General features: G+C 56.0%; 1 protein-coding gene across 1 annotated transcript; it reads left to right on the top strand.

Annotated features, from left to right (window-relative positions):
* Positions 1–7,970: 7,970 nt before the first annotated feature.
* LOC112109809 (survival motor neuron protein 1-like) lies at positions 7,971–15,035 on the top strand. Its single transcript, XM_024204458.3, has 10 exons — positions 7,971–8,106; positions 9,662–9,733; positions 10,079–10,198; positions 10,673–10,870; positions 11,413–11,607; positions 12,114–12,239; positions 13,077–13,145; positions 13,718–13,840; positions 14,235–14,324; positions 14,745–15,035. The coding sequence occupies exons 1-9, from the start codon at positions 8,059–8,061 to the stop codon at positions 14,316–14,318; spliced, it is 1,035 nt and encodes a 344-aa protein (XP_024060226.1). The 5' UTR covers positions 7,971–8,058; the 3' UTR covers positions 14,319–14,324; positions 14,745–15,035.
* Positions 15,036–16,010: the final 975 nt, after the last annotated feature.

The following is a 16,010-nucleotide window of genomic DNA, read 5'->3' as shown; positions in this document are numbered from 1 at the left end:
CATTGATGGAGCACTTGTTTGAACCCTGTTATACTTTAACCATCACAATAGCCCACTGACAAATGGGAAAAGACATCCCGATCATGGTGAGGGCCAGGATCAATTGTTCTCTATGTCCACCGAGAGCAGGACAAGAAGTAACTGGTTTATTTTGCAGCAAGGGAGATTTAGGTTAGCTATTAGGAAAATCTTTCTAGCTAGAAGACTAGTTAAGCGTTAGGGAGGTTGTGGAATCGCCGTCATTGGAGGATTTTAAGCCCAGGTTGGACAAACACCCGTCAGGGATGGTCTAGGTTTCCTTGGTCCTGCCTCAGCGCAGGTGGCTGGATTTGATGACGTTTTGAGGTCTCTTCCAGCCCGGCATGTCTATGATTCTGTTCTGTGACGTGGATGCAAATCATTTTCATCTGGTTGCAAGGGCAGCCGGGGAAATGGACCAATCAGTGCAAACCACCAGCATAGCAACGTTGACACCCCCAGAGTGCTGGCGAATTCCTCCCGCTGTGGAGCCTGCCCGGGATTTTTAAAAGCAGCAGCTGGTCTCTTGTGTTTTGCGAGAGCTGATTGGGACCCACATGTCCAAGCTTCTCACCCTAAGCTTTCCAAGTGGGTCTGAAATTCAGCAGAACTGTCGTCTCCCTCCCCTGGCTGTGGAATGGGCCAGCGCCCCAGGTGGCATTTTCAGCACATGTTATTGTTTGTATTAGAGCTGGGTAGAGAGGCCCCGATTGGGACCAGGGTCCCGGTGTGCCCGGCCCTACACAGATCCATGGTAAGAGACAGTTCCTGCCCTGAGGAGTTTGTGATCTAACTAGCCAAGACAGACAAAGCGTGGGAGGAAAGGACGGATTATTATCCCCAAGCAGTTCCAAGTTCCAAGCAGGGAAGCTGAGACAAAGAGACTTGGCCAAAGTCATGCAGGTAACCAGAAAGGGAACCCAGCTATCCTGGGTCCCAGCCTAGAGCCACAGCCAGGGCCACCCTCTCTGCATTCAGTTCAGCTTTGCACAAAGAACAGTCTGCCTGCAGCAGGGGGCTGGCTCAGTTCTAGTTCCCGACTGCATCTGACAGAAAGCGTCCCCATTTCTTCCAGAAAAGACGGGCTGGTTCCACACCTCACCCAGACCCTGCTGAGCCGAACCACCATTGTTCAGAGAGGAACTGAAAATATCATTCACGGCTCGCATGGCAGCTTGGTAAAGGGCTGGAGGCTGATCTCAGTTACCCCGGTGCAAAGCCGGAGTCACCCCCGTGACTTCCCCGGAGGGAGTCATTAGTGCAGTTGCATTGTTATGAAATATCCATTATCAGAATCATGAGCCATTGTTTCCTGGTTTGTGGTTACTTCGGGCAATCACAAGTTTCTAAGCAGAAATTGCTCAAGACCTCAACATAAAAATCTCACTTTGTGCCCGAGCTGCTCCTGGGTACGTTGGATCAACCCCTCACTCCTCACGGCAGCACCAAGCACTAAGTATTTTAATCTCAACTAACATTCCCACCACATTCAGTTCAAATAAGTCTTCAAAATTTACATGGATTCTCACCTTTACTCCATGGCCGACATCATCCAGCCCGGTATAGTCGATAGGTTTTCGAATGTACCTTACAGGACGCTCCATGTTCGCCGGCGCTATAATTTTATGAGTTCTTGATGTGGTCTTATTGGTTGTCAAAATACCTATCTCTCTGCGAGCCGCTTTCTCTTTATGGATGTCCACAGTCTTAACTCTTTGCTGACTGTGGACATCCACGCCATGAGGGATAGCTCAGTGATTTGGCCTGCTAAACCCAGGGTTGTGAGTTCAATCCTTGATGGGGCCATTTAGGGATCTGGGGCAAAAATCTGTCTGGGGATTGGTCCTGCTTTGAGCAGGAGGTTGGGACTAGATACCTCCTGAGGTCCCTTCCAACCCTGATATTCTATGAGTCCAGCCCAAGATTAGCCTCTGGCCCGAAGGAGAGCTAATCAACATGGCTGTCTGTGGATTCCATTTCAAAACCAGACGGGCACAGCCAGCTGTGAGACCACTGGGAACAACCTGCAGCTGCCTCGGGAGGATCACGCGGAGGACCTTGGGCAGCACGCCAGGAACTTCAGCGAGTCCTTGGAAGATTGGGACAATCCAACTCCTACCAGTCAGTTGAAAACCAGACACACCGAGCGAGGCACTGTGCAGTATTGCTCACTTGTTTTTTTTAACCCCGATTTAAAGGGAGGGACGGATGGACGGTGTCTCCTGGGATGGATTATTGGTCTATATAAGATCAGGTTTTTGGTGCTAGATGCAGCAATGACGATAGAGACAACAGAGCCTGATTCTTTTCTCACTGGCTTTGTGACCGCGTTGGCTTCAGGGAAGTTACTCTGGATTTACTCCGAGGAGGGGGGTGAGACTGGAATCAAGGTGTCTCATGCAAAGGCCGTGGGGGCAGCTCGGCTGATGGGTTGGAATTTCAGAAACGATCACTCCAAAATGTGCCTAAAATGAATAGGCATTTAAGGCTGGAGTTGGGTGCCCAGATCCCCCTGGGTGCTGAGTAGCGAATTCCCTTAGGTGCCTTTGAGACTAGATTTAGGGATTGAGAGAAGATGGCTGATTTTAAAAGGTGCTGCTCACCACGATTTCACGGAGGTCGCGTCTAAAGGACCTCGGCAGATCCAGCCACTTATTCAGGTGCCCAAACATGGACTTAGAAACTTCCCGCATTTGAAAAATATCACCACCGCCACTTTTCAGTCCTTGTGTCTTTTTCTTTCCAGGGTGAAAGCCTGGGACAGCGGCATCTGCTCCGTAACCCGTCTCCTGGCTGTATCTGCAGTTATTCTGATTGCTCAGAACCTGGCAGACAAAGATAAAATCATGACTCCAATCAATTACACTTGAAATAAATATTTATGACTTATTCTTTTTTGGCAGGGAAGAGTAAAAAGCCTGTCCCCGGCTCGTTAAAGGAAATCAGTTGTTGATTAGTATTTAGATTAGCACATGGAGCGGAGTTTAATGAAGAGCAGTCGTTTCAAATGTTGCAGTTTCTGCGCGTGTATGGAAAGCTCACCTAAAATATGGGCTCGTGGGGTGGTAGGAGACCAAACAAACCAGAGCTATTGGGTCTGGTTCTCCGTTGACCTGCCCCGTGGGCGGGTATTTACACTATTGCAAAACGGAGGTGACACACTGCCAGTGAGCCAGTTTGCACTAGTGTAAGTGACTACACCAGGTGCAAGGAAATTGAGAAGGAGGCCCAATCTAGCTAGCGATCCCCAGTGTTTTCTGATTTCTGGGAGCCAAATTGAGACACCGTTGCGGGTTTGGGGGGGATTGTCCCATTTTGACCCCCACAACCCTCTCTCCTGGTTGAAGCAGAACATTTTCCGCATTAAGCTTGCTGCGTTAAAGTAGAATCAGTTACTATGAGTGAACGAAAATACAATTCAAACTGAGTGTGCAAGCATAGCCGCAAAGCGGTATTTCACTTGTGCAAACTCACAACTCCACGTGTTTCTCCTGGGCGGTGTGACGAAATGGGGATGTTCTTAATGTTTTCTCTGAATACTGTGTGGGTGCCTCGGTTTCCCCTATGCATTGCTTAAGTATCTAGGTGGTGGGATAAGGGGGTGTGATTGTTGCAGAGCCCTAGAGGGCCAGTGTGATGGTGTCTGCACAGAGAATGGCCGACGCCCTGTCTCCTGGTAACTGATGGCCTGGGCCCCTCCCCTGCAAAGGTGCCAACTGAAGGTGTTGGAGAACAAAGAGATCAGGTGACCTCCTGGCCCCGGAAGGAGACAAAGGCCAGAGGAGGGGCTGGAGAGTTTCAGTTTGGAGCTGGCTGGGGAAATGGAGGGGGGCCAGATAGGGCTCTGGCCTCCCTGGCCCCAAGATGGACCTGACTGAGGGATCCTGTTGTCTGTACCTACAAGCTCTGTTTTGGACTGTGTTCCTGTCATCTAATAAACCTTCTGTCTTACTGGCTGGCTGAGAGTCACGTCTGACTGCGGAATTGGGGTGCAGGCCCACTGGCTTCCCCAGGATCCCCGCCTGTGCGGACTCACTGCGGGAAGCGCACGGAGGGGCAGGGGAGGCCGAATGCTCCGAGGTCAGACCCAGGAAGGTCGAAGCGGCGTAAGCGTCTTGCCCTGGAGACAGTCTGCTCAGAGAGAGGAGGCTCCCCCAGAGTCCTGACTGGCTTCGTATGGAGCAGCTCCAGAGCATCGCCTGGTGACTCTGTGACAGGTGGTCACGCTCATGGTTTTTTTTATGACTCTCACCCTCTGTGTGTCATTAAACCCCCCACTTCCGCCGGGAACGCCATGCCCAGGAGGAGTTGAGTTGTAATTTGAGAAGGAGTTCAGAAAGCCACAACCGGCCGCACCGCGCGAGCGTGAAAATGGGATTGGGTTATCGTATCGGTAGCGGAGTCTCACATGATTAAAAATGCAACTTGAGCATAGGCCAGAAATTGCAGGATTATCAAATAAATAAATAAAAATAAAATTACCCCCCACCCCCCCGAAAGACTCAGCAACAGCCATGACTGATGAAGACACAGGGTTGGTCCAAGACAAAAGTGAAAGTCTTTGTCCGTTTAAAGACACTTGGCAGGCCCAGCACCATTTTCTACAATAATCAAGGGGAGGGCGAACCTCTGCTTTTCGTGAGCGTTGCAGAGTTGATTTTTGTGCTAGTCACGGGGAATACAAAGATACTTCAAGACATATCGCTCTGGAGAAACGTGCGAGCGGTGCCAAGGCTGCGACAGTCAAAAATCATGGGCCACTTTGTTCCCATCTGCTGGGTCAAAAATGAGTGATAGCATAACCAAAGCTGCAGTCTGATTTACAGAATGTCTTTTGGAGCATAACGTCCCTTGTGCTAGCAGTGATCATGTTAGTCCTGTATTTAAACCAATGCTCCCAGACTCCCAAATTGCCAAGAGCTATGCATGTGCGTCCACAAAAGTGACCCCTGTTATACAAGGGACAATCGCACCTAAAGCACTTGCAAATAGAGTGACCAGACAGCAAGTGTGAAAAATCAGGACAGGGGGTGGGGGGTAATAGGATCCTATATAAGAAAAAGACCCAAAAATCGGGACTGTCCCTATAAAATCGGGACATCTGGTCACCCTACTTGCAAACGAACATCATGTGATTGACGGCCTTGAATGATATTTTGCTTTGGATGCTAGTTCGGACGAGGTCGGGAAGTATTTTCCATTCTTGGTTACATGCAAACACCCAGAAACATACAGTCTCACAGCTACGGAGTTTGTAGATATGGTTACTTTGCACATCAAATAAATCTCAGGAATGTTTCGGATGGAACCAACCGTGTGCTATCAAAACACAACGTTGCCTGGAATAAACGTTCTACATATTTGGCAGATAATGCTGCAGACATGTCCGGTAAGCACCACAGTGTATTATCTCGAATGAGAACTAAGCAAACAATGAACCAAGGAGCGTATGCCCCTGCCACCTCGTGTACTTAATGGCAGAGCACGCGTTGAAAATCATTGGCGAGGAAAGTTGAGGGTTCGATCATTGACATTTATGGTCACTGTCCGGGAAGTGTCAAAATGGTAGCCTCGCTGAATAAATACACGGCATTTTGCAATGCCAGCCTGAAGATCATTGTGAAGCATGTGGAAATGCCCTGGCGGGCTTTGGGGAGATTTGAACGTACCTTGGCTACTTGGGATATGCGGGACTCCTCCTTTGTCAGTACCTTGGATGGGGAAGAGCAGAGAGCTGCTGTAGGACCACGGGAACATTGGTGAGCATCTAGGGTCTTTTAATGCAGGTGCATTTATTGTTTTTGCCTGCAGTGCGGCCCGTGATTAAGAGGTTCACTGTACTTCTCCAAACCGAATCGCCGGAGAGTCGCCTTTGGCCCCAGCAATGATGATGCTATACAGAGATATGTGTGCACCCTCTGGGATAGCTGCACGTGAAAATGTTAGAACTAAATGACAAGGGCTCTTCTGGGCAGTGGCCGGCATCTGAAGTGGTTATGTGGGCTTTGGGACACGTAACTCGGCAAGAAAGGAAAACATGATCCATCCAAGCCCATATCAAACATTCTTGGTGGAAGCTGTGCAGTTATTTTTGCAAAGCACTAGATTACATGACAAAGATGGCAGTGTTGTTAGAAGACCCTGAATTTAAGAGCCTGGCTTTTGTGAATCCAACCAGTCGTTTATCAGCATCTTTCTGCAAAATGGAGGTGATAACTGATCGATTTCCTGATGTGATCAGTGCGCACCAAATTTCTGAATTTAGGATGCTCAGATCTGTGATGCACTTCTGGAATATGCACTATGAGAACAGATGAATTTTGGCATAAAATATCTCCAGTGAATGACTTAGTAAATGGCCAGTCAAGATTCTCTGTGATTCCAGAACATGTAAAATTCCTGTTTGATCACCCACAGCCATGCTGTATTCAGCATTGGATGGGAAATAATAACTGACATGAGAAGTTATCTGGGAAAAAATCCTCTCGCCTAGCAACCTGGCCCCCTGTGTATGAAGAGGCGTGGATGGTGAGGAATGCACACTCTGTGCCAAACCAATATCTGTTCCCACATGAAGTGCCAGCAGCAGCAGCCTTCACCTGAACTGCAAAAAGGCAAAACCTGCCACATTGATCCGTTTGTCCAGCTGCCGGGAACACTCTGCAGAGGAACGGAAGCTGCTGTTTTGCTGGGGTCAATACTTACTTTTGTTCTAGCCAAAACGGGCTGTAAAATTCATTAACGAAAGAAATCTGGGTGCTGACAGTCGTTTCGGAATTGGTCAGGGGTGAAGACAGACAGAGAGACATTGGTTGGACTTAGTTTCTTTTGTTATTTTGAACATGTTGTAATAATAGCCGCTATACCAAACCTTCCCCAGAATGTAATTACTTGATTGATTTTTTTTTTTAAATGCATCCTGCTTTAGCCACTTGAAATGTTGGAAGCTCTCAGGTACCTGGGGCCTGATTTTCATCAGGGCTGTGGACCTTTCACTCCTGATGAATTCAGAGCTCAGCGATCGCTCAGAAGAATAGACTACCGAGACGTACAGCCATCTGGGAGCCCCATCCGTGGCCCGCCCATAGCAGGCGATGCTGCTCGGACAAGGAGAAAGGGAGGCATCCCCTCCTCTCCGGCACAAACCTTCCCAGGGAGCAGTTGACTGAAGGCCACACAGAGGTGCCTTAGCTTCCCGGAGAAATTGTCCACGCAGCCTTGGGTGTTGCGGAGTTTTGGCAGCTTTAGCCATTGCTTCACCAGGGCCAGAGCTTTTTCTTCTCCTTGCAGAGGGGCTGCAGTGGTCACAGCTGCATGTTATTAAATCGCCGTCGTGTTTCATGGCAGCTAGAATTTGTTTAGTATTTTTATTTACATTTCCAGGAGGGTCTAGAGAGCCCAGTCTCTGCCCCAAAGAGTTTGCTATCTAACTAGCCAAGACAGGATCATTATCCCCGCTTTACAGATGGGGAACTGAGGCACAAAGAGATGCAGTGACTCGCCTAGCATCGCCCAGGAAATCTGCAGCAGACCTGGGCCCCAGTCTCTTGGGTTCCATCTAGTCCCGAACCACAGGGAAGCCTTCCTCCCAGGGGGAACTCTGTTTTTTAGCCTCTCTGTCTGGAGCCTGAGATCACGTCCTAATCCTGATAACCCAGCCTGAGCTGAGCACCGACACAGCTCGTTACACCGATGGACCCTCTCCCTCCCCCACCCAGCACAGCCTGTGAACATTTGCCATCCCTAGACGGCGCCGTGTACCTCCTACCTACAGGGGGCGCTGTGCAGAACAGACCGGCGCTCCGCCTGCCAGCCCCCACTCTGTGGCGGGAGAGCAATGCCCTCTGGGGGCTGTAGTCCAAGCCTCCCCGGCTGCGCTATAGAACGCGGCCAGGGGTGAGGGTGAAGAAAACTACATTTCCCAGGGAGCCTTGAGGCAGTCCCTGCATGCATGCATGGACTCTTTGCAAGAAGTTGTGGGCTGGGGGCAGGCTGCTCCTGCCCTGAGATGGTGCATTAGGGGTGCAGGCTTCCATTGCAATGGCTGAGTGTGCGGGGGAGATAGTGTATCAGAAGGAGGGGCACCAGGTAAGTGATGGGGGGGGGGGGGACAGGTTGCAACCCAAATGCGTCAGACTCTGGAACTGCTGGAGATCCCCACTGGGCTTCAGGCCCCCAGAGTTTGGCCTCTAAAATCCTAGGGGGGGGGGGGTCCCCCCCCGGCCTTTTTTTTTGTTGGGGGAGGGGGGAAGCTCACAGATAGGACTCAGTGTGGCTCCCCCTCCCCCTTGCAAAACAAGGTGAAGAATCTGCACTTGAAAAAGCTGGAGTCGTTTATTTTGCTGCTTTACCCTAAGTTCAAAAGGGGGAAATGAGAGAGCTGGGTCTGCCCCCTCCCCAGAAGGGATTTGAGCTGCTGGGGGGCTGGTTAGAATACCCTGGAATCCAGCCCTAGCTGTGGGGTGCAGTGGGGGTGGTTGCACCCCCTGGAGAAGCAGGAAACCAGCGGATGCAGAAGCCTGGTGGCTATTATTAGCATCAGTATAGTATTTATTTCCTACCCTGAGGATTGTACCCGATGGAGAAATGCCTATATACTTCTTGGTTTGAATATTACAGCAGTGACACTGATTGGTTTGTTACAAAGGTTTCAGCAGTGCCAAACCTTCTTACTTGTGGGGGTTTTCTTGTCTGGGGTTTTAGAGGAGTGAATGAGCCCCTGCCCATGTTATTGGGGGGGTGGAGGGGGGGGAGACAGCTGCCCAGCTTGCTTTGTGATTTGTTTACAAGGGGCCCTGATCCTGCACAGAACTAAGCAGGTGCTTAACTTTAAGCCTGTGAGTAGCCCTGCTGAGTTCAGGCAGCACTCGTATTTACAGCATGGCCTAGTGGGTAGAGCAGTGGCCTGGATTTTTATTCCCAGCTCTGCTGGTTTCACGCTGTGTGGCTTTGGGCTTTTCCCATCTGTAAAAGGGGAAACGCGTACCTGCCTTGTACCGCATGGCGAAGCCTGAGGGGTCATTAATCCACTTCCGGCGGATCGGAGTTTCTCCAGGGGGGATGGTTTAAAGTGTCCAGGCTAATCAGGACTGTAGCTTTTCAGGGTAAGACTCAGGGGAGGTGCCGGCTGCTCTGGGTGAACTCCCACTGGCATGCCTTTACTTTCTTATCTCAGCATCACCAACCCCCAGCATACACAATCATGAATCAGAAAACGTGAGATTGCCTTAAAAACAATAAGATTTGGGGTCCTTTTTTTTTGTTTGGCTTTCTGAGGCTTGAGATTTCTGGGCTCATGCTTTCAAGCTTTCCTCTGCAACTCGGTGGGCTAGAAACAGTTCGGATTTTTAAATGGAAGCCGAGATTCTCTTGTGATCCCAGGATCTCAAGAGCTTGGGAGCTTTCCAACCAATCATGTGAGTTGGCTGGGAATAAAGAGAACGTTCCTACTTGCAAGTGCTAAGGGCCCGATTCTGCGGGAGTTGGCGGTACCAGGTCCCGGTACAGGATCGGGGCATGCGGTTGCCTCTCTGCCTGCCAGCGTATGTCATACTCTCTCTGGGGAGCTGATTCTGCTGGCTGGACGCAGCCCCGTGTTGTGTATGTAGGCGATCCTCTGTGACGAGGGGTGTGCTGTTTGCAGATTGCAGACTGCGCCGCGTCCGACGACCGCGCTCTGATCTGCTCCTACGACCGAGCCGTCCGCTCCTATAAGGTGAGGCACTCGGGGTCTCCAAACCAAACTTCTGGGGATGCTTCCCCCCCGTCCCTCCTTGTTGGATGTGCCCCCCAAGCTGCTTGCTCCAGGTCTCGCTGACCCCAGCCCCCATAGGATTGGGGCAGAGGCTGCAGTCTGTGCTCCCTATGGGGCAGTGACCTGGCTACTTGCCCAGATCTGAGAGCTGCCTTTGCCCCTCCCTCTCCATGGCTGATGCTCCCCCAGCCCTGCGGGGAAAGGTTGGTCCTTCCAGCCTGTCTCGGGAGAGCGGGGAGACAGAGCAGCTGCTCCTCCCAAATCCCCATCCCTCTCTCAGCTGCCACAGTATCTCCAACATTGCAGGACACCCTGGGTGCTGGCGACAAGGACCAGGCATCCAAGAGCTCTGAGTCCTCAGCCTCCAGTGAGGCCGAGAGCGAGGGAGATGTGGAGGAGGAGGAGAAAGAGGAGGAGAGCTCCCAGGTGAGTACAGAACAAGAAGCGATCTGTTACCTGCTGTAGAACCAGCCCATCCTACTTCTGTTGGCTCCACCAGGACAGGAGAAACCATTGGCATCACGTAGTAAACTCAGCCTTGGGGGTGCTGGTTTCTGTTCCTTTAAGGGGAGGGACTCCTCTTGGCTCCGCCCCATGGTGGGTGTCTCTCTCTCATGTGCCCTCTCCTGGCCACACAGACTGTGCACACCCAGAGGGGAAGGGCCCCGTGGGAATCTGGAGAGGGGTGAGGGCAAGGAGTTATCCCTGGGATTCTGCAGGAGGCTGCAGGATCCAGCGCTGGGGTGGGGGCGGAGCGTGGAATAGTACAAATGCTGCACTAGCGTGTGCGTTGCACAATGATGGTTCATGCTGGGTAGTGTGGGCTACCGCCCATCCGTTATCTGTGCTGACGCGCGTTCCTGCCGCAGCCCTGAGGCCCCTCCCTGTGTCTCCCCACAGTGGAAGGTGGGTGACGCCTGCTGTGCCGTCTGGTCCGGAGACGGGCTGCTCTACCCGGCCCGCGTCGTCTCCCTGAGCGAGGAGGGGGACGCCTGCGTGGTGGAGTATGAGCACTACGGCAATCGGGAGGAGCAGAGGCTGCAGGACCTGTTCCCCCGCGATGGGAGCCCGGACGACTCGCTGGAGCCCCGGAGAATGGTGAGATGCTGCAGGGTGGGGCTGCGCGGAGCCACCTGGCATGGGGGGGGGGACACTGGCGGGGTTAGCCAGGGGGGCCTGGTTCACCCCCCTTAACCTGGGCACTTCGCCCACCCTACGGGGGAACTATCTGCTCACAGATTCACCCATCTCAACGGGAGGCGGTGTGGTGTGGTGGTTAGAGTGCAGGACTGGGAGCCAGGACTGTTCTCGGGGGTGGAGGGAGTGTGGTTGAATGGTTAGAGCAGGGGAGAACGTCAGGACGCCTGGGTTCTGTTCCCAGTGCGGGAAGGGGAACGGGGCCTCGTGACCAGAGCCCGGGTCTGGGATTCGGGACACCTGGGTCCGATTCCCGACACACCGCAGAGCTCTGCCTCCCTCTGACGCTGCAGGGGGAGGTGGAAGGAAGGTGCTGTCCCGAGCTGGGGTTTGGCCGGGACCCCGAGGCAGACACAGACTCTGGGGCCCCGGGGGGGTCCCTAGCAGCCAGGCTGTCTGTGTGATGGGCTCTCGGGTGAGCCCCGGTTGGTGCCCCTCCCCAGTGGAAGGTGGGCGACGCCTGCAGAGCCATCTGGTCGGAGGACGGGCTGCTCTACCCGGCCACGGTGCGGTCGGTGGACGCCGCGGCGGGGACGTGTCTGGTGGAGTTTGTCGGCTACGGGAACAAGGAACAGCAGGCGCTGGAGGAGTTGCTGCCCCCGTGCGGGGCTGTGGATGGGGACCTGGGCAGCTGGAGGGTGAGTGGCCCCCCATGGGAGGGGGAGTGAGGGCCATTAAAGGAGCAGCTGGGGTGTGTGTGAAGGGGGCTCTGTTAGTGAGGGACTGATTTGGGGGAGGGAGATCTTGGCTGTAATCACTGCAGCAGCCCCGAGTCCCCCATTAACTTCCCTTCCCCTTAACACTGCCCACTCATGCGCCCTCCCCCACCCCGTTTTTCTCTTCATTTCCCTTTGTCCCCCCGATTACCCCCAACGCTCAGTGCTAGCGGGTGCTGTGCTGCAGGGGGCAGGGTGGGGGGCTCAGTAGGGGGCGCTCTCCCCTGCAGTCAGTGTCCCCGCTTCTCTCCCTTGTCTGATCCCCTGCCAGCTCTGTGCCTCCCCCCTTCTCTGTGGGATCCCCTGGGGCAGGTGAGGGGGGTCGCAGGTCTGCCACTGTCCCTGCTGGGTGCTGGTGGCAGTGCCAGACCCGGCACAGGGCACGGCAGGGGCACACTCTGCTCTGATCCTTGTGTCTCCTTGGCAAGGCTGAAGCGGACACCCCCAGAGTGCCCCGGGGACGCAGCCCCAGCTTCCCCCGCGAGCTGCCCCACGGCTGGAGGAGGCAGAGCACGAAAGGGGAGTGGGCACAGTACTTCCCCCCGCTGCCCAAGGTGAGTGCCTGGGATTGCCCCAGCAGGACAGTGACCTGGGGGAGCTTAAACCGCAGCCCCGTCCCCGCCCCCCTCGCAGGGAGACGGACGCAAGCTGCAACCTCAGAGCCCTGCAGCTAAGCAGGGTTTGGTCTGCACAGGACTCGAATGGGAGACTGGGGGAGTCTAGGGGGGAAGCCCTGGCTGCTGCTTGGGAACGAGGTGTCTCAGAGGGGGGAGCTCTCCCTGGGGGGGGGTCAGTGCTGACCCCACTACCCCTGGGTGGCGCTAGGGGGCACTGGGCTGCAGGAAGCAGGGCAGGGGACCCAATAGGGGGCACGGTCCGTTTGGAGTGGGTGCTGAATCCAGTGCGCAGCATGGCACTAGGGGGCGCTCTCCCCTGGCAGTCAGTGCTGCCCCAGTACCCCAGGGTGGAGCTGGGGGGTGCTGTGCTGCTGGGAGCAGGTTGGGGGGGGGGGGGCAGTTCTGTACCCGTGCCGTAGGGGCGCTGTGTCAGTGTTGCCATCACACGGGAGCAGTGCGCTGGAGGGCCTGGGCCCATGGCCCTTCGAGCAGGGGCTTAGCCCCTTCTCCTGCCCTGGCCACTTTCCACCCCCTTGAAATGTCACGGCCCTGTACCAGGGCCCCCTCCCCACCTAGCCCAGACCCAGGGGGAGGGGAGGGGAAGGATGGGGCAGCCCATTATGGTCTGGTGGCCCTACTGGGGTTTTGGAACGGCTGACGGGAGATGCTGGGATCACACCGTGGGGCCCTCTCCATCTCTGGCTCGCTGGGGTCGCATCCCTGTCCTCTCTCTGGGCTCACGCCCGCTGGGCGCACTCTCTGCCTCCCTTTCAGAGCGGCTCCTGGTGGCCCGGTCCCTTGCTGCCCTTTGGCCCCCCGCCCCGCAGATCCGCCTGCCCCCCGGTGAGTGTACGCGCTCCTTGGGGACCCGTTTCTACGGCAAACCCAGAGCCGCCGCGAATCCCGCCCTGCGGGAAAGGGCTTGGGCTGGAGGAGGGGGCAAACCAGTGCAGAACCCAAAGCCTGGGGGCTGTTAAAGGGCAGTATTGGTAGCCCACGGCCATCTCTGGTAGTCCACGCTCTGGCCAGACTTCCAGGGCCAGCTGCCATCCTGCAGCATGTGATCTCGGGGTTGCCAACCCCCCGAGCTATGAAGCCAGTGGCCACCCCCCCTGAGCTTGCCATGGACCCCCAGCTGCTGCACCCCCAGCTTTGTCCAGGCTGTCACTACCCTCTGTGGGACATGAGGGGGGAGCCCCCCTCCTCCCGCAGGCTGGAGCACAAAGAAGCCACTAGGTGGTGCCAGTGGGCTGTTGATTTGTGGTCACTGGGGGGGGGGGGGCAGAGCCCCCACTCTGGAGCCGCTCGGGCAGGAGGGATCAGATGAAGCTCCCGGGGTGAGCGACTCCCCTAGGGGACGGGGGATCTCTGCAAGGGCAGGTCCCTGACCAGGAACTCTGCTGCGGCTTTTCCAGGTCGTCCCTCCCCCTCCGCCACTGCTTCTGGACCCGCTGTGCGCAGAGGACGAAGAGTGGGGGGCCCTGGCCTGCATGCTCCTGGCCTGGTACATGAGCGGGTACCACACTGGCTTCTACATGGTAAGGCCTGGCCGGGTGGGGATCTGCCCCCTTGGCGGTGGGGCTGTCTTGCCCCTCTCCCCGGTGCAGCAGGGTGGGGGCCGGGGCTGCACTGGCCACTGGCGGTACCACCCCCCCCTTGCTGCGGAGGGTGGCTGGCGGTGCTGGGCGTGAGCCGTGCTGCCTGCAGCTCTGAGTTTAGCCTCGTGGGATGGAGCTAAATGGGGGAGGGGCTCGCTGGGACATGGGCTGGATGTCCTGAGGGGCTCTCCTCACTGTAGGGGGCTTGTTGGCGGGGGGGGCTAGTGGGCAGAGGAATGGGGGTGCATCCAGGCACTGAGCTGGCACGAGCCTGGGGCTGGATTCGAACTAGCAGCCTTTGAGTGCTACACGTTAACCCTTTCGTGCCTTGCAGGGACTCAGACAAGGCCGGGCGGAGGCGGTGACCCCCCCTCCAAAGCAGGGACCACGGTGGAAGAAGTCGTCCCCGCGCAGTTAGGGGCAGGTTGGTTTGCACCGCGTGGCTATCGGGGGGCGGGGGGGTGGAGGGAGATGAGCTGCTGGGGGTGTTTACCGGGCACTGGCTTCCAGCTGTGGGGCAGGAAGTGATCGGGTCTGAGTGGCACAGGGCTCTTCCTCGCCCCCAGATCCGCCAGTGCCCCTCAGTCTTTATTCCCCTCCCCGCCCCCCCAGCTATTTCACCGGGTGCCTGCGGACGTGGCGAGTTGTGCCGAGCTGCGTCGTGATGTGGCTAACCCTCCACTGAGACCCTTGGGAGCGGATGAGTGCGCCCCTCCCCCCACCCCAGGGATCTCTAGGGCAACCCATCCCTCTGCTGCCTCCGTCTGAGCGGGGAAGTTCTGGGGGAGCCCCCCAGCAGGGGGCAGCAGTGTCACCTCGTCTCCTCCCCCGTTCCTCCTTGCAGCTGGGTCTGGCCCCTTGCTCCCCCTGGCGGGCTTGAGGCAGCGGCACCGTCGGCCAGAGGTCTCCGCGCTGGCGCCGGCGCTCATGCTTCGAGGACTGGGACTCTGCAGTGCCGGGTACCTGCTCACCGGGCACCCCCGGGGAGGGAGCGGCCGGAAGCAGCCTTCATCCCGTGCTGGCTCCGAGCCCAGCTGGAGTCCTGGGGGTGGAGGCACCGCTCCCCAGCGGCGGGCGTGCGCAGACGGGATGGCTGGCGCCCGTCGGCGGTTTCCAATAAAAGAGGTTTGTCAGACCCTGTGCTCCAGGGAGGTTATTCCTCTGGACGGGCAGAGTGGGAGAGGGGATGGCGGTGGGCTCCCGCGTTTGAAACATGCTCACTGGGACCGAGATGGGCTAAGGCGCTGGGCTGTGCCCTACACCCGTAGGAGTTCACACCCCTCCAAGGCTGGGTGGCTTTTCAGGGGAGAGGTCATGGGGGGGTGTCACTGGGTGCAGTTCTCGAGCCTATGACACACGGAAGGAGCAGGCTAGACAATTGGATGGTCCCTGTGAGTCCTGGGTTCGAGTCCTGGGTTCGAGTCCTGGGTTCAAGTCCTGGCTCTGCCACAAACTCCCTGGGTGGCCTTGATCAAGTCGCTGCATCTCTCCGGGCCTCTGTAAAATGGGCAGAATGCTCCTGCCTTCGTCCTGTGGCTAGAGCTGTGTCTGGGCAGCCCCCAGCGCTGCGGTGCCTCAAGGAGCTGCCGGGGTGCGACTCCGCATCAGCCCCTCGCCCCGCTCGGGCCTGTGAGCGTAGGCCGGGGCTGCACGCTCTCTGCGCCTGGCTTGAAGGGGAAGCCAAAGTCCCCGTCCTGCCTGTACAATCATGAGCCCTTCGTAAATGCAAGGGTTTGCCCTGGTGCCTTAAATCTCCCTGTTGCCAGCTTTTCCCGTTACTGTGGGGCACACTCATTGGGTTACTCTTCTGGGGTGGGAGGGGTCTGTAATTCTCTCAATGTGCTGCTTGTGTCACTTGTGTTCCCCAGTGGAGCTCTCCTGCAGGACCTAGGTTGACACACACACGTTAACAGAGCGTGTCTGAGCGGACCGGGTCAGGCAGCACTCCCAAGCTGATCCCTTATATGCCCCTGGACTCAGCGGGCTGGGTCGAGCAGCTCTTCCCAGCTGTCACCCCCCTATGCCCCAGGTTCAGCACGTCCCTGTCCCCTTTCACATTACAATTGTTCGGGTCGTAACCCACTTGATGAGCAAACCCCACAGGATTTTT

The sequence above is a fragment of the Terrapene carolina genome, unplaced genomic scaffold (genome assembly GCF_002925995.2).
Source record: "Terrapene carolina triunguis isolate 2854851 unplaced genomic scaffold, T_m_triunguis-2.0 Scaffold194, whole genome shotgun sequence".
Taxonomy (NCBI): domain Eukaryota; kingdom Metazoa; phylum Chordata; order Testudines; family Emydidae; genus Terrapene; species Terrapene triunguis.
The sequence above is the reverse complement of the archived record's forward strand: the minus strand, read 5'-3'. Positions and strand labels throughout refer to the sequence as shown.